This window comes from Lacerta agilis, chromosome 1 (genome assembly GCF_009819535.1).
Source record: "Lacerta agilis isolate rLacAgi1 chromosome 1, rLacAgi1.pri, whole genome shotgun sequence".
Taxonomy (NCBI): Eukaryota; Metazoa; Chordata; class Lepidosauria; order Squamata; family Lacertidae; genus Lacerta; species Lacerta agilis.
The window spans coordinates 123,767,631-123,784,234 of record NC_046312.1 but is presented as its reverse complement, the minus strand read 5'-3'; the positions used below and the strand labels follow the sequence as shown (position 1 = coordinate 123,784,234).

Sequence of the window (16,604 nt, the reverse complement as noted above, 5' to 3'; positions counted from 1 at the left end):
CAGAACACAGCAGAAACAAAGATATGAAAGTACAATACAGGACCAAGGTACAAAAATGATGAAGTAACACTTTAAAAATAGTTCCAGAAGCATAGCTTTGTTAGTCTGTTGCAGCAAAAACAACAAAGTCTTATAGCACCTTGAAGACTAACAAGTATATTGTAGCCCAGAACCCACTTTGCTAGGTGTACAAAGTGGTCACCAAACTGGGAAGGTATGTATACCCTGAGTATGGAGAGGTGTTTTGTGTTTTTTTTTTAAACAAAAAAGCCATAGAGTGAAACCAAAAGGCCAAGCAATATAGGAGCTGGTATTACTAAACAAGCAAAAATGAATGCAAGAACAAACGGATGTTGGTGTGACCCACTCCAAACAAGTGGTTACTGGTGATGAATAGACATAGTAAGATGAACAGCAACAACAGTATTGCTATGCCTTTCAATCACACTAACTGAATGGTCACACTAATGCTACAATATTTTCGTTAGTCTAAAGATACCAGGAAAGCCTCCCTTTAAAAACAAAAAACAAAAAAACTTTCCTATAAGTGCATAGCTTGGCACCAATTAATTTTGAATCATTCTGTACTAATAGCTCCTTTGAAAGTACTAGCCTAGCTTCCATGATAATTTGCCATTTTGGAGGTGTTTTGAATCTGAAAGTGTGGCCTTTAAGCAGCTGCTCTAGCTCTAGTTGTTTAAGTCTCGGTAAAATCTCCTTTCGTTCCCAGATTAGTTCATTACCCTTCATAAACAGATTTAGTAATGGAAACTCCATCCCATTTTTGATTGTTACACCATTACAATTATTTTTTAGAAAGATCACAAAAGAAATGAAATGGGCCACAACTGCAGACCAATATTAAAGAATCAAATGATCCTTAGGTTAATACCCTAAACAATATTGCTAGTCAAAAAGGAGACTATATCCACTGAAATAAACTGCTTTAACAAGTATCATGCCTGACAAACTTTACCCTCAAGAGACCCACAAGACAGTACTTTGACAAGCAGGAAGAACCATGCATGGCCGTTTCAAGATCATATGACTACACAGTTTATATAGTAGTGGCAAGACATGATAGGATTGGGTATAGGCCAAAAGGCAATTCTAGATTCTGAAAGCGACACAACAAACCAAGATGTCCCAGGAGGCACTGATGTGACGGTTAGTTGGCATTTTTGGGGAGAGGGAGAAGGGAATATTGTTCTGAAACACAACACTGGGAAGGAGTCATACACTACTGGCAGAAGTGCTCTAAAACACTATTTCCAGACAGGTACCTCTATGTGAGTGCTTGACCCCCACCCCCACCCCACCCAAATGCACGTAATGTACCAATATTGCTTCTCTTCTTGGTTTGAAGGAGATTAAGCTTATGTGGGAGGAGGATGTGGTCACATCACAGAATGCTGGTCACATCGTAGAATGCTGAGAAGATTCAGTCCTTTGGTCCCAAGAGTGGAAACGATGTAGCAAGAAAAGTGGGATCATCCTGCTTTCTGCGATGCATCAAAAAGCTCAAGATTCGTACGAACTAATACTTCTTACAGTGCCGTTCGCTTGTTTCTCCCTTGCAGATCTTTGGCAAGGAACAGCTGGTATGTCTTGAACGTTTCCTTCTTCAAAACCGAAGATTGGTAATGCATCAGAAAAATTGGTCTCCCCAAATTGTAAAGCGTTACGTATGTCTCCCTTTATTGTACCAAAGCTTTAAAAAAGTGCAGGCCAGAGATTTAATTTGAGCCTTCCCAAGACAAGTATAGCAGTTTCTCTGCCACTCCTTTTCCTAGATCTCATGCCAGCCTAACTGTCATGGTCATGGAGATCAAGTATGACCTGTTTATGGAATTGCCAGCAATCATGATGCGAACAGATGTGATTTGGAAGGCATAATCACAACTAGCTTCGATAAAGTTCTCTTAAAAGTTAACAAAACCAAGTTTATCCTTCAGTTTCTTCACCATGTCTCGACTGCTGCAGCACCGACATCTGTGGTATAATTTTGTTTGTTCCGCCAGGGAGCCGCTCTTGGACTGCATTTGCAGAGATGGAGGCCATGGCAATAGGCTGCAGCAATGCAGGTGTCATACCAGGCGTGACGGTCAGATTATGAGTAGCACCCTTGAGTGTAAGATCTTGTGTGGGAAGAAGTGGCTTCAGGATACTGACGAGGCAGAAAGCAGAGCCACTTTTAGGAATGAAGTTTACTTTATTTTTGTCAGGACAGTAAAAGGCCGGAATTTCATGCAAGGGCTTTGGCCTACAAAAGAAAGAATAACAATGCAACAAGGTTTAGTACAGAAAGCTAAATGTTGCCAGTGTTCTGAATATGTTAACTGTAAATCTCAGATGCAATGAAAATTAAGTATGTGGACGTTAGCACACATGTGTGAAAGGAAGAAGGCATTTTAAACTTCATTATGCTAAAATATTATTCTTTTTTTAAAAAATGACTTACAGTGTTTGTTGTGCTAATCCCAGAGATAAAGAAATACGTTAACAGGTTCATTATTGGATTAATGTAAAAAAGCATGGAAGATTTTAAAATTACAGTTATCCAATGTTACAGGTAGGTAGCCGTGTTGGTCTGCCATAGTCAAAACAAAATAAAATAAAAAATTCCTTCCAGTAGCACCTTAGAGACCAACTAAGTTTGTTCTTGGTATGAGCTTTCGTGTGCATGCACACTTCTTTGTGTGCATGCACACATTCAGTTATCCAATGTGTATCAGCAAACCTCTTTTTCATATCAGTCTCAACTGCCTGATGAAGCATTACGAATTGCTTGATACACAATTCAACCACTTTAGAAATCGGGTTGGGTTCCAAGAAATGCAAGTGGAAACAAGCTATCGGAAAGGGACTTCCTATTGTTTCCTCCACACTGAAGTCTGATGAGTCCCCGCCCCTGCAAAAAAACAAACGAAACCCTGTTCTTGAGAGCTGGGTGACTTTATTGAACGGCATGGGATAGAACACAGTGGGGTGGAGGGTTCTTCAACTCTGAAGAACAGGGAGAACAGATGGCTGCAGTGGTGAGGTTGCTTGGATGGAATAGTTCCCTTTTACAAGCCTCCTTCCACTCCTCTGTAATGTGATGTGTTATCTATCACTTTAACATAGGTTCATGTTCACCAAGCTGGAGTTTGGTACAGGGATGATTAGCAGTTTTGACCAGAGGACTGTACTGAGGGTTGGGCAGATCTTCTCCGGGCTGCATGCCAGCACAGAACATGCCCGGGGCCAAGACATACCCACCACATTGTACAGGGGGCACCCCCCCACACACTCTTCTCTTGATCAGCAGAAGAGTGGGGGTTGTTTCCTCTCCATTACAGCGCTCATCCCAGTCCAAAACTGCAGTGAAAAGGAACCCCCCAATATACTTACATAGCCAGTGCTTTTCCCTCTGGCATTGCACCAATGCTAGAAGTGAAAAACAACCTTATTTAGCTGTGTCAGAAGGAGAAGAAGTGCCTTTGCAAGCGCAGCAGGAGCAAAGAGGAGAAGGCAGATGATTTAGAGAGAGGTCTAGGATGCCACTGGAAACGGCCCAAGGACTAAGATCTGTCTAATTTGGAGGCTTGTCCTGAAAAGTACCCATGATTTACTGAATCACAATGGTCATTGTTATCTTAATCCTAAATAAGGCAGTCCACAACTGAACTCAAAGCTGGCAAAGCCACCATCTTTCCCAAAGCCTAAAAGAATTGGGGATTCTCCCTTGTCTTGCACTTCCTGACACACTCAGAAAGTAGCGTGACACTTCATGGTTTTTCCAAGTGTTTCCAAATCAAAACAAGCTCATGAGATTCTGCTCTTCTACAGGCTCAGGAGAAGATGGTGTTCTCCCTGATATGAAGTTGGGTCTGACAGTTTCACTGCTTTCAGAGCAATATATCACAGTTCTCATTGATGAAGCAGCTTTGGGTCTGACCTCTGCTACCTAAGCATTCCCTAAAAAGTGGCAGGGGGACAACGACAACTGCAAACAGTTTTAAATGATTACTGAATTATGAACTGACAAAACGATGGAGCTGAATGAATAACATTAGGAAGAGTCCATACAGAGATTAGCCACTAAAGCTGCACTGCTAGACAAAGTTTAGATATTTCTGAAATGTTAAGACTTTGTAACTATGAAGTACAGTACTACTTACAAGCTATCCTCAAAGACTTTGACCTTCTCACAGCCCTCTGGAGGTTCGCGCTTGAACATATAGCTGTTGTTGGGTTTTGGCGAGGTGGCGTATTTGGGCAGAGGAGAATTGTTTTCCGTTCTCTGTAACGAACAAAGGTTTAGTTCCTTAAAACATACCAGTACACTTGCCCTTGTTTCTCCCACACTCTTACTGGTATTTCTTAAAACCAGGGCCCCCAACGTGGCCCCCCAGACACACCAGTGTACCCATCAATATCCCCCAACAGTGCCGTGAGAAATATCAGTAAATATTCCCTCAAAAGTCCACAATGCGCGAGAGACGATTTGCTCTTTCTGCTCAGTTCCCGTTTTCCCCATCACACTTCAGCAGATGCCTAGGCCTGAAATTTGTAATATGCTTTAGGAGCACTTCTCGGCGGGTACCTTTATCTCTGGGGTCTACAAGTAGGTCATCAGCAGAGCACGGGCTCTCCTCACTGCCCTCATTGGAAATGGCCAGGAATGAGCTTGGGGACACAGACTGGGATCTGCTGCTGTTGTTGCTGCCTTTCTCTGCGCCGCCAGGAGTCTGCGTGTCAATGCTGCGGGTACTGCTACTTCGCTGCACCAAAGGTGGTGGGGCTCGGTGCCCATCTGGAATATCTTGTGGCTGTGAAGAAAAAAAACGTATGTATAAACTTCTTGCCATGCAGCAGACCACTAATCTTGTCTGGATAAGAAATTACTTTACATGTTAATAGACTACTGTAGTCTTTTGTATCAATAAACCCCTTTAGTAGAAGATTAGTTTATTCTTCAGACTCCACAAAAAGAAAGAGAGAGGGAGAGAGAGATGGAAGTCAAACCTAAGGAGATTTGAGTCTTAGTAAAGGATTCTGAGCAAGGGTGAAAATATATCTACTTAAGAGGATTTACAGGGATGATCTTGTACAAAAAGCAACCAAATGACTGAAGCAGGGTACTCATGAATGACCCCCTTCTTAATGTCTGGTTTCCTTTTCCTTTCCCAATGACGTTCATTGACTCCAAAACTCTCACACATGTGTATTTCGTCTTGGAAGTGTTGAATGCACAATTACTTGGATATTCAGAATAGTAGGAAGCTCTGGAAGTAACACTCCTGTCTTAATAATCTAAAGCAAGAGTGGGGAACGTGTCATCAGCCTGAGGTCAGCGTTCCCCTCTGGGGACCTTTCTGAGGACCAGAGGCAAAAGCGGGCAGAGCAACGAATGCAATGTCACCCCTGTATTATTTATTTAATTTATATGCCGCCATCCATCTGAAGATAGCCTATATATAAAAAGTATATGATAAAAGCACAATATAATAGTCAAATAAAAACAAAACAAAAGAATAACCCCACAACACACACACAAAGTAGGCTGCTTTTGACACCCACCCCTCTTTTCAAACCTGCATCCAGGCAAGCAAGAGTCGTCATCAGAGTTCAAGGACACTTCCAGCCAGGCAACGAATCTCAGGCTGTGAAGCAGGGCCAGTGAAGGGGTGTCTGAAGAGAGTTCCAAAAGCCAGACAGAGAGGCCTAGAGTGCCATGTTTCAGTCCTCAGGAAATCAGGTTCCCACCCTTCAACCAGAGTATTAAGCCAGGAACAAGTGTCCAACTCGCATACTCCCCTCGCCTTTCCCCTGCATGCATCTTTGGTGCTTAAATTGTGGTCTCCACAGTGCCCCATTACGTCCGAAATGGAAATGGTGGTTTAATGCCAATTTATTAACCAAGGTTGGTATTCAACTAAACTTTGTGAAAGTAGAAATATTTATGCTCCACCCCCAATCTGCTCTGGAGGGTTGGAGGAACCCACCAAACAAATCTGGGAGAGTCGGGGGGGGAGTCCCAATGTGGAAATGGGAGTTTACATAGCACTACACTTAATATAGGGACGCGGGTGGCACTGTGGGTTAAACCACAGAGCCTAGGGCTTGCCGATCAGAAGGTCGGCGGTTCGAATCCCTGTAATGAGGTGAGCTCCCGTTGCTCGGTCCCTGCTCCTGCCCACCTAGCAGTTCGAAAGCACGTCAAAGTGCAAGTAGATAAATAGGTACCACTCCGGCAGGAAGGTAAACAGCATTTCCGTGCGCTGCTCTGGTTCGCCAGAAGCGGCTTAGTCATGCTGGCCACATGACCTGGAATAAAGCGAGATGAGCACCGCAACCCGAGAGTCGTCCGTGACTGGACCTAATGGTCAGGGGTCCCTTTTCCTTTACACTGAATATAAACCCAGGTTCTGAAACCATGGTCTGATCCTGATTGAAGAATATAGTTAATAAACTGACATTAAACCACGGTGTCCTGTTTCAGACATGAGGAACCTGTGAATTAATTCAACCAAAATCAGTGCAAAAAAAGCTGGTGTGAAAAAGATGGGGGAGGAGCAACGGATGAAGGCATGAGCCTGATGTTCATTTCGGATTTTCTAAACCATGGAACCAGGAACATTATGTCTAAAAAGAATTTCATATCTTTCATATTCTGATATGAAATTTCACATACTAGCATAAGACTGCAATTAAAACCTATTTGACTGCAATAGTATACTCACAATAAGTTGTTCCTCTTTCTCTCCTTCCTTTATAATTATTCGATCTCCTGGTTCAGCCCCTCTATGCTGTTACGGAAGCGTGATCCTGTTGACTTGGCAATTGGTATCACAGGAACTAGCACACTCTTTGGGACAGGTGGCTAGACAAACCCCAAAAATAGTAATTGAAAAATGCTACATTTCTGTAGTTTAATATAGGAGAAAATGAAACTGTAGCTGTCAGCTCACATTCCATTAATGCAAGAAAGTTAAGCCCTGAAATGGCTTGGTACAAGGTTATCGGAGAAATTGTCTTCATACATAGAATCTTCCCCATACATCAGGATCTGCTTCATATGTCCTCCTTGTGTGCTTTCTAATAAGATTGGTTAGGCTGGTATGCACATTGGAAAAAGACTTCACGGAGTGTTCCACAATTACGGAACTCCCTTCCAATTGACTTATGCCTCATCTCTTTGGTAAGGTGTTTGAAATGGACCATGAGAGCCCAGCCATGAATGCTATCCCTCTATCCCAGGGGTGGCCAACTCCCAAGAGACTGTGATCTACTTTCAGAATTAAAATCTGGCAGTGATCTACCCCCATTTTTGGGGGTTCAGCTCAAAGTTGTTGACCTTTTTGGGATGAGGATTGGAATGCCCCGTTTTTTAGGGGGTTCGGCTCAAAGTTGTTGATTTTTTTTTTAGGGAGGAAAGGGGGGTGACCAGATTTGGTAACCTTTTACGGGGGACAACAGAAACTTTTACAGATTTCTTTGGAGAGAGTTACAAAAGCACTCACAATCTGTACTCCGCACAAACTCCTTTACCCACTCCTTTAACCTGCCTAAATACATGCCTTCATCCTTTGTTAGTGCGACACCTGCATCACCATTTCAGTAACCAACTGTTCAATATTAGGCGAGTACTGTGTCAGGGCCAGCTTCAGGGAATCCTTAAGGTGCTCATCTGTCATGTTTGAATGTTGCTTACTCTCCGTCATTTTTAAATATGAAAATGCAGTTTCACACAAATAAGTAGAACCAAAACATGAGTGTAAAATTTCACTGCATCTTCTAAATTTGGAAATTTCTGTCTAGGCACAAACTTCCAAAATGATGATTATTCTGCACGGCCCTCAGAAAAATGTCATTTTTCAGAGTTAATATCTCATTTTCAGAGATGTTTTGCACAATGAGTAATTTGTACTGATAATGACTACAATTTTTTAAATGTCCAAATCAGATTTTAATGGAAATGACATGTATTCTACAATTAATTCAATTTTTTGGAAGTTGCCAAATCTTTATTCTAACTCCAGAATACCAGAATCAATTTTGGCCACATACAATATTTTTGCTCCATAAGGTGCACCTGACCGTAAGACGCAACAAGTTTTTAGAGGAGGAAACAAGAAAAAAAATATTCTGAATCAAATGTTGTACTAACTAAACTATTTAATAAACTACCAGTATATCAGAATAATATTTCAACAATGTAAAGTGAACAGCAGTCAGTGGTGGCATTAAGAACCACCATTACTGTCATTACAAATAAGGAGAGACTTTATCCCTAGTAAGGGGGGCAGGCAATGGAAATATATGAGCTTCCCACATCGAGTCCTTTAGCTCTAAGGACTGTATGGTTTGGACCTACACAGTTGTTTTAATAAAGGCAAAAGAAGTGGGACTTTCTTCTTTTTTGTTCATTGCAGAGAGCTCTGGGGGCTTTCATATGAGGGAGGAATGAGGGAGAAATCTCATTCAATTTCCATTTAAAGTCAAACCCCTACCAGTAATTCACACCTTCCCCAAATGTTCATCTTGCTGCTGCATCCTCCTCCTGAGTAGTAATAAATGCTACCGTACTTTCACAGAGGGAGGACTGGGGTGTGGGATGAGGGAGGGAGATGCTGCCTGCATGGAAGGAAGACTGGGGTGTGGGGTGAGGGAGGGAGGGAGGCTTGGGAAGGAAGCTTCAGGCTTCCATCCTAAGCCTCTGCAGGGATCGCTCTCCTCCCGCGGTGGCTTGGGAGGCAGGGCCAGTGCTAGGGATTTTTGCGCCTAGGCGAGATCACCTTCGGCTCCCTGCCAATGGAAGGAAGGAAGGAAGGAAGGAAGGAAGGAAGGAAACGTGAGGAGGGGGGGGCGGAAGGAGAAGAGAGAGCGAGAGGCAGGAGGCAGGCCGGACGGGCAGGGTGAGAGCGGCGAGCGAAGGGAAGGAAGGACGGCAGGAAGGAAGGGTGTGAGCGAGAAGGAAGGGGGAAAGGAAGGAAGGAGGAAGGAGGAAGGAAGGAGGAAGCGGGAGGGTGAGAGCGGAGGAAGGAAGGAGGAAGGAAGGAAGAAAGAAGGGTGAGAGAGAGACGAAAGCAGGAAGGAAGGAGGAAGGAAGGAAGGGTGAGAGAGAGCGAAGAAGGAAGGAAGGGAAGGGTGAGAGAGGAACGGAAGGAAGGGTGATGAGGAGAGGAAGGAAGGAAGGAAGGAAGGAAGGACGGAGGAAGAAGGGGGGTGAGGAGGAGAGAGAGAGAAGGAAGGAAGGAAGGAAGGGTGAGAGAGAGATGGAACGGAAGGAAGGGAGAGAAGGAAGGAAGGAAGGAAGGTGAGAGAGAGAGAAAGGAAGGAAGGAAGGAAGGGTGAGAGAGAGAGTAAGAAGGAAGGAAGGAAGGGTGAGAGAGAGAAGGAAGGAAGGAAGGGTGGAGAGAGAAGGAAGGAAGGAAGGAAGAAGGGTGAGAGAGAGAGAGAAGGAAGGAAGGAAGGGGTGAGAGAGAAGGAAGGAAGGGAGAGAGAAGGAGAGAAGGAAGGAAGGAAGGAAGGGAAGGGTGAGAGGAGAGGAGGAAGGAGGAAGGAAGGAAGGAAGGAGGAGAGGAAGGAGGAGAGAGAGAGAAGGAGGAGAGGGAGGAGGAAGGAGGAAGGAAGGAAGGACAGGGGGTGAGAGAGAGAAGGAAGGAAGGAAGGGTGAGTGATAGAGAAGGGGAAGGAAGGAAGGAAGGAAGGGAGGGAGGGAGGGTGGAGAGAGAGAGAGGAAGGAAGGAAGGAAGGGTGAGAGAGAGGAAGGAAGGAAGGAAGGGTGAGAGAGATGGAAGGAAGGAAGGGAGGGAGAGAAGGAAGGAAGGAAGGGTGTGAGAGGAGGAGAGAGAGGAGAGGAAGGAAGGAAGGGAGGGAGGGTGAGAGAGAGAGAGAGAAGGAAGGAAGGAAGGGTGAGAGAGAGAGAGAGAGAGAGAGAGAGAAGGAAGGAAGGGTGAGAGAGAGAGAAGGAAGGAAGGAAGGAAGGAAGGGTGAGAGAGAGAAGGAAGGAAGGAAGGAAGGAAGGAAGGAAGGAAGGGTGAGAGAGAGGGAAGGAAGGAAGGAAGGAAGGAAGGAAGGAAGGGTGAGAGAGAGAAGGAAGGTAGGTAGGAAGGTAGGAAGGGGGAGAGAGAGAGGGAGAAGGAAGGAAGGAAGGAGAGAGAGAGAGAAGGAAGGAAGGAAGAGGTGAGTGAGAAAGAGAGAGAGAGAGAAGGAAGGAGGGAGGGAGGGAGGGAAGAGAGAAGGAAGGGGTGAGAGGGAAAGAAAGAGGGGGGAAGGGATGAGAGGGAGAAAGAAAGTAAGAGAGACAAGGAAAGGAAGGAAGGGGTGAAAGAGAGGGAGGGAGGGAAGAGAGGGGGGGAAGGAAGTCTGTCTGCTCTTGCAAGAGGTGGTAGCAGGATGAGCGCCCCAAAAGGAGAGAAGCCCTTTTGAAAAAAGAAAAGCAAGGCAAGCAGGCTGCTTGCCTGGCTTTCTTTTTAAAAGGACTTTTCTCCCCGCTGCAGGGGCGGCCAGCAAGGAGGAGGAGTGTCACAAGGGTGACATCCCCCCATCCTCGCTCTCCCCACCCGCAGGCGGCTCCGCCCGGCAGTGGGAAGAGAAGCTCTTTTAAAAAAAGAAAAGGCAAAAGCAGGCTGCTTGGCTTTGGCTTTTCTTTTTTAAAAGGACTTTCTCCACGCTGCAGGGGCGGCCAGCGAGGAGGAGGAGTGTCACAAGGGTGACACTCCCCCATCCTCGCTGCCCCCCCCCCGCAGGCGGCTCCAAGGGAGGTGCCAGCCAGCCATCTGGCACACAGAGAGAGAGAGAGAGAGAGAGAGAGGCCAGCTGTGGTCAGGCAAGAGGAGGGAGCTCCCCTGGAGAGCTTTTTCCCCCTTTTAGGCTGCCGATCGCTAAGCAACCCAAGATCTACCTGCGATCGACAGAACTTGCTCACGATCGACAGGTAGATCGCGATCGACCTGTTGGCCACTCCTGCTCTATCCCATCACCTAAAAATTTCACTTCATTCCTTCCTCCAGAATAGGTCAGCACTTGTGATTTGAATCTTTTATTGATGAGGAATACAAGATATATGTTACAATAAACTGCAGCGAGTGCATTTGTTTTTCTAGACTATGAGCATACCTTAGATTTTAACAAGTACAGGTGACAAGCATTTTGCGCAGGGGTTCCGTTCCGGCCCCTGCATGTGTCAGCAAGGTGCGCATAAGCGTGTCCTGCCCTGTTATGCTACACCTGCCCCCAATCTTCCCTCTTCCAGGTCCGAAAAGACCCGGGCGGCGGCAATTGCACATCATTTGGACATGCCACCTGCAATGTGCCTGGGGCATAGTGTTTGGCTTGAGAATTTCAACTTATGTTTCTTTCATTTGAGTGTGTAACTCTATCCACACTGTGCCTGCTGGAAGCTCAGAACCAAAAACACATTGGGTGTTAGGGCTCATTATTTGCATATGATCACTCCCCAAAACCTAGTCACCTTAAGGTCCTCAAATAATAACTTTTGGAGGTCCCGAGCCACAAGGATGCTAGGTTGGCTTCAACTAGGGCCAGGGACTTTCAGTACCGGCCCCGACTTGGTGTAACGGTCTGTCACAAGAGACCAGGGCCTGCGGGATTTGGCATCTTTCCGCAGGGCCTGAAAGACGGAGCTGTTCCACCTAGCCTTTGGGTTGGTTTCAGTTTAACCTGATGTTTCATTCTTTTGGTGTGATTGGTGGGCTACTTAAAAATGAGGCTGCAGTCCAAATTAAATTTTAAATTGTATTTTAATCTGTATTTTAAATGAATGTTTTATGTTTTTGTTATGATTTTATTGGTGTTAGCCGCCCTGAGCCGGTTTGGCGGGGAAGGGGGGGGTATAAATAAAAATTATTATTATTATTATTATTAGTCTTTTCTTCCCCCATTAATAATAAATATAATAATTTTATTTATACCCCGCCTTCCCAGCCAGAGAACCGGGCTCAGGGCGGCTAACATCAATTAAAATCACAACAAAAAACATAAAAACGATCAATTTAAATAACAGATTAAAATACAAATTTAAAATTCAATTAAAACTGCAGGTCTCAATTTCAAAATAACCCACCAATAAAAGATGAAGCATAAATATTAAACAGAAACCAACCCAAAGGCCAGGTGGAACAGCTCCGTCTTGCAGGCCCTGCGGAAAGATGCAAATCCCGCAGGGCCCTGGTCTCCGTGATAGGCTGTTCCACAAGTCGGGGCCAATATTGAGAAGGCCTGGCCCTAGTTGAGGCCAACCTAACGTCTTTGTTGCTCGGGACCTCCAAAAGATTATCACTTGGGCCTTAAGGTCCTACATGGGCATACCAGAGAGCGTCCCTTAAATACGAGGGTCCCAAACCGATAGGCTTTAAAGGTCAAAAACCAGCCACCTTAAACCTGATCCTGTATCCACCGGGAGCCAGTGCAGCTGGTAAGCACTGGATGAATGTGGTCCGCGGCCAAGAACCCGGTAAGGAGCCTGCCGCGGCATTCTGCACCCGCTGGAGTTTCTGGGTCAGCTTAGGGGCAGCCCGCGTAGAGCGAGTTACAATAGTCAAGTCTGGAGGGACCGTGCATGGATCACTGTGGCCAGATCAGGCGAGAGAGGTAGGGGGCCAACTCTTAATACGGCGGAGATGGAAAAATGCCACCTTTGCTGTGATTAAAGCAAACATTTGCTTGGCAATAAAGAAAGCTGCATGCCACTTATTTTTGTTATTATTTTCTTCCTGCCTCCTCGAATGCTGACAGCTTTCAGACTTTTGGCGGAATTTCTTTGTGTGACACAGCGCCTAAAACACAGCACACCCCTGGACGAACCCCTTCCAAATTTTACATTACAATTGTGATCGTACCTGGCATTGGTTAATGGCTGCATGATTACCATGGAATGGAGATTGTCTTTCTTTGTCCCGATGATGCCTGCTGCTGTGTTTACTTCTTTGCAGCTGCTGGCGTAGCTTGCTATCTGAAGGACAACATTTTAGGTTTCCCTGTAAAATTTATAATGAAAAGTCTGAACATTATGTCAAATGTATAGTAAGTACTGTTACTACCCCAGTAACCACTTAGGAACAGTGCACAATACTACTAACATTAACATGTGCATTCTCCCTCCCCTCAGAGCATGTTGACCACAGCAAGAACAGGGATGCCTATGTACCACCAATCATTTACAGGCTTTTTTCTTGCCTCCTACTTGGCTTGCAGTGGAAGCAGAATGAAGTTGTCTCCAATCTGCCTGTGTAGCTCATGAAAAAAGCAGGATGGAAAGATGTGTGCCTCCCAAGTGGGAACACTGTGAAAACTGAATGCACGTTGGTGGAAACATTGGCATTTCCATTCCACATGGGGGGAGGCTCACTGGACACCTGCCATTCAGCCTTGGTTTTCACTGATATCATGGCAGTGGGCACTGCCACCATCTGACCCAACTATGAGCAGGAGGCATGAGAAAGAGCCATGCCAAGACGGTTGCAGCAGCTGGGGCAGAGGGAAGGGCTGAGACAAATTCCTCTGCCTATAACTGAGTTGCATCTGTACCACTTGGTTGCACAGATTTGTTGGATGGCAGGAAGTAGACCCATGGGGCATTTCTCCCTGTGAGGTCAGGCACTCAAATATTCATATCATATTTCGAACACCAGCAGTTTTTTTTTTTAAAAAAAGAGAGAAGTAAAAGTTGACATAAAAAAATAATTTGGCTGTATGTTCTCCATGGTTATCAATCTGATGAAACTGACACTTAGCCATCTTCTTACCATGCCAGTCTCTAACTATGATGTCTTCTTCTCTATTACATGTTTCTACGCCAATTCCACGTGCTGGATCTTGACCTTCTGAGCAGTCAGATGGGTGGCTTTGTTAACATTTAGAACAGCACCCCGTGTTTTACTGCTCCTCTTGCTAAGTACAGCATAGGAATGGGGAATCTGTCAGCCTGCAGGCTGCGTTTTCTTGAGGTCAACCTTCCAGGGACTACAGGCCAGTGGTGGCCAGAGGCAAAAGAAGGCAGAGGGGTATGATCTGGAGAAAGTTCTAAGGGTCACATAGAGAGGCTCAAAGGGCAGCATCTGGCCTCATTGTTGAGAGATCACGTATCTATCATGTTGTGTAAGGAATGTACAATCATTTGCAGCTATTGTGTGTATTGACTTGAATACAGCTAAACATGTTTCTCAACCTCTTTAAGTTGGTCTGTGCTGCCCCAAGATGCCGATCGCTTATGAGAGCCTTTCTTCTTTTCCAAGTATTCTTCAGCCCAAGCACTTTCAGTCTGAGACAAGGACAAAGAAAAAAAAATGATTCTAAAAAATTAAAATCAGAGGCTGACTAGAAACAGATTGGATCAAAATAATTTCAGAAATACAACATGCCAGACCTTAAAAGTTTAGTTCCCTAAATCATTCTGAAACGAATAGAAGAATCTATTCCTAAATGAGCTATATAAAGGGCAATACAGAAGACAGTGTATAATGCCTTGATTTGGTCTGATCCACATATACAAATGCAGTCATTTACTGGCCTATTAAAAAATTTGCCTGTCAGATATCTGGTGGGCAAGTATGAAATCTAAGTTGAGTAAATGCATGTGTAGCTAACAAATTTTTTTAATTCCCACAGATAAGAAGACCTTTTATGGTCAGATTTAATTTTATATCCAAATTGAGGGCACAGAATTAATACACTGAACGTCCATTTTAGCATATTCAGCAAAAATTGCATTATGGTTCTTACAGATGCTTCAGAGGAAATTGAACAACTCAATATCCAACTGTTACACACCGCAGGAGCAGCTTGCCTGGTGGGATAGAGCCACAACACTAGCTTCCTGTCATTAGAGTCAATGTCACTTACCAGGAGGGCAAAGTAGTGGGAGATTAGGCTATGTGAATGCACTGCAGCACCCACACAGCCCAAACTTCCCTGCCACCTTGTCCTCCCAGTAAGTAGCACTGGTGCACTTGCGCAAGTGCAACCTCGCTGCTCCTCTTGGTAAGTGAACCCAGGTTCTTAAATGGCTGGCACTGTTGTGACCATCCAGGGATCTAGCGATGATGAAATAAAAACCTTCTTATCTACATAAGAAAGCAGTACTGGAATTTTTTTCCTTCAATTGTGGAGGGGAGGTAGTAGAAACACAGGGGAAGCCTCTCTGCATGGCTTCCTCCACCAAAAAAAAAAATCAATTCTGGTTGTATACAATTTTTGCATATGGTGTGTCCTTAGAACCAAGCAATGCAACTGTACATTATCTATGCAAATATTAAATAGCAGGGTCAAAATATTCAATCTGAAGGAGAATCCCCAAGGCCAGATTGTAAAACATACATTGTATTTTACATCACTATTACAGTATAGCTGTGGTACAAGAAACAGCAGTCATTTGTCCAGTGAAGTAACTTACAGTCTTTCCCAAAGGAGGCAAATCAGAACAGGTTGAAAGAAGCATTGAGAATAAGTAAAATAGCTGTTAAAAGGGTCTCCCAAACACCAGTCACTATATGGCACTCACACCATCAGGGCTAAAGATCCTGAAACTAATTGCCAAATGACTACAGGGCTCCAGGAGCAGGAGGAAGATATAATTTGCTGTTGTGAATTTCTTGCAGCTTTGAGATTTCTAATGTCTTATTTCATACCTTTTACAGTTCGTAGTAAGAGGAACTGTAAATCATCACAGAAATAATGAACGGTGTTTACTATTTATATAATTAGATATAGGCAATGTTATTTGCTCCTTTTGCACTCTCTCTGTGAAATGGCACAGCAGCTGTTTCTGAGGACATACTTTGGGTTGGTTTTTCTTTTTAAACATAATAAAAATTCCCTAGGCTCTTGTCACTCATATTCAACGCAGATGAGAGAACAACAAGTCCAACTTCCAACTTTTCTGTTGGATTGCTGAAATACTTTTGAATAAAATAATTCAAAACAAAACATGAATCAATTGTGCAATGTCCCTTGCAAAATCCAACCTGGACTGGGGACACTACCTGGGTCTCCTTGGTCCATTGTTCTAAATTATTTAAAAGATGGTGCATGTACATTTTTGCAGGAACATAAAGAAAACACACATTGGGCTATTTTGGGGGCCATCTATCACCTTGCTTAGACATTAAACTAAAATAAAGCCTGCTGACAATATTGCTTATGTCTTGAACTGCCAAGAGCCTCTGTTACACGTCAACAACTGCCACAACTTAATTTGTTAAATACTAGACATGAAATGACACACCAAATAAGGATAGTTAGAGAAGATATTGCTTACTCATGTTCAATGCTCTATGCACTCTCAAATATATATATTATTTATTGCATTTATGCCACCTCTCCTCCCAAGAGCTCAAGGTGGTGTATATAGTTCTCCTGGCTGTTTTCCTCACAACAACCCTGTGAGGTAGGTTAGGCTTAGAGCTAGTAACTGGCCCAAGATCACACAGTGAGCTTCTTGGCTGAGTGGGGATTTGAACCCTGGCCTCCCAGATCCTAATCCAACACTCTAATCACTACACCAAACTGTATGATACGTACCACATACACGTACCATAAAAACTACGTGAGAAATATCAATGCATACAAGAAGGAAAGCAACAAAAATCATCAAC

The 16,604-nt window shown here is 44.2% G+C and overlaps 1 protein-coding gene across 1 annotated transcript in view; it reads right to left on the bottom strand.

Moving 5' to 3' along the window:
• Positions 1 to 1,314: 1,314 nt before the first annotated feature.
• Positions 1,315 to 16,604, bottom strand: part of FAM117B (family with sequence similarity 117 member B) — a 43,889-nt gene continuing 28,599 nt past the window's right edge. Inside the window, 8 exon segments of the mRNA XM_033151956.1 lie at positions 1,315 to 2,263; positions 4,164 to 4,276; positions 4,278 to 4,285; positions 4,589 to 4,814; positions 6,729 to 6,766; positions 6,769 to 6,868; positions 12,852 to 12,956; positions 14,168 to 14,308. Of these exon segments, the coding sequence (XP_033007847.1) occupies positions 1,945 to 2,263; positions 4,164 to 4,276; positions 4,278 to 4,285; positions 4,589 to 4,814; positions 6,729 to 6,766; positions 6,769 to 6,868; positions 12,852 to 12,956; positions 14,168 to 14,308 (1,050 nt within the window). The 3' untranslated portion in view covers positions 1,315 to 1,944.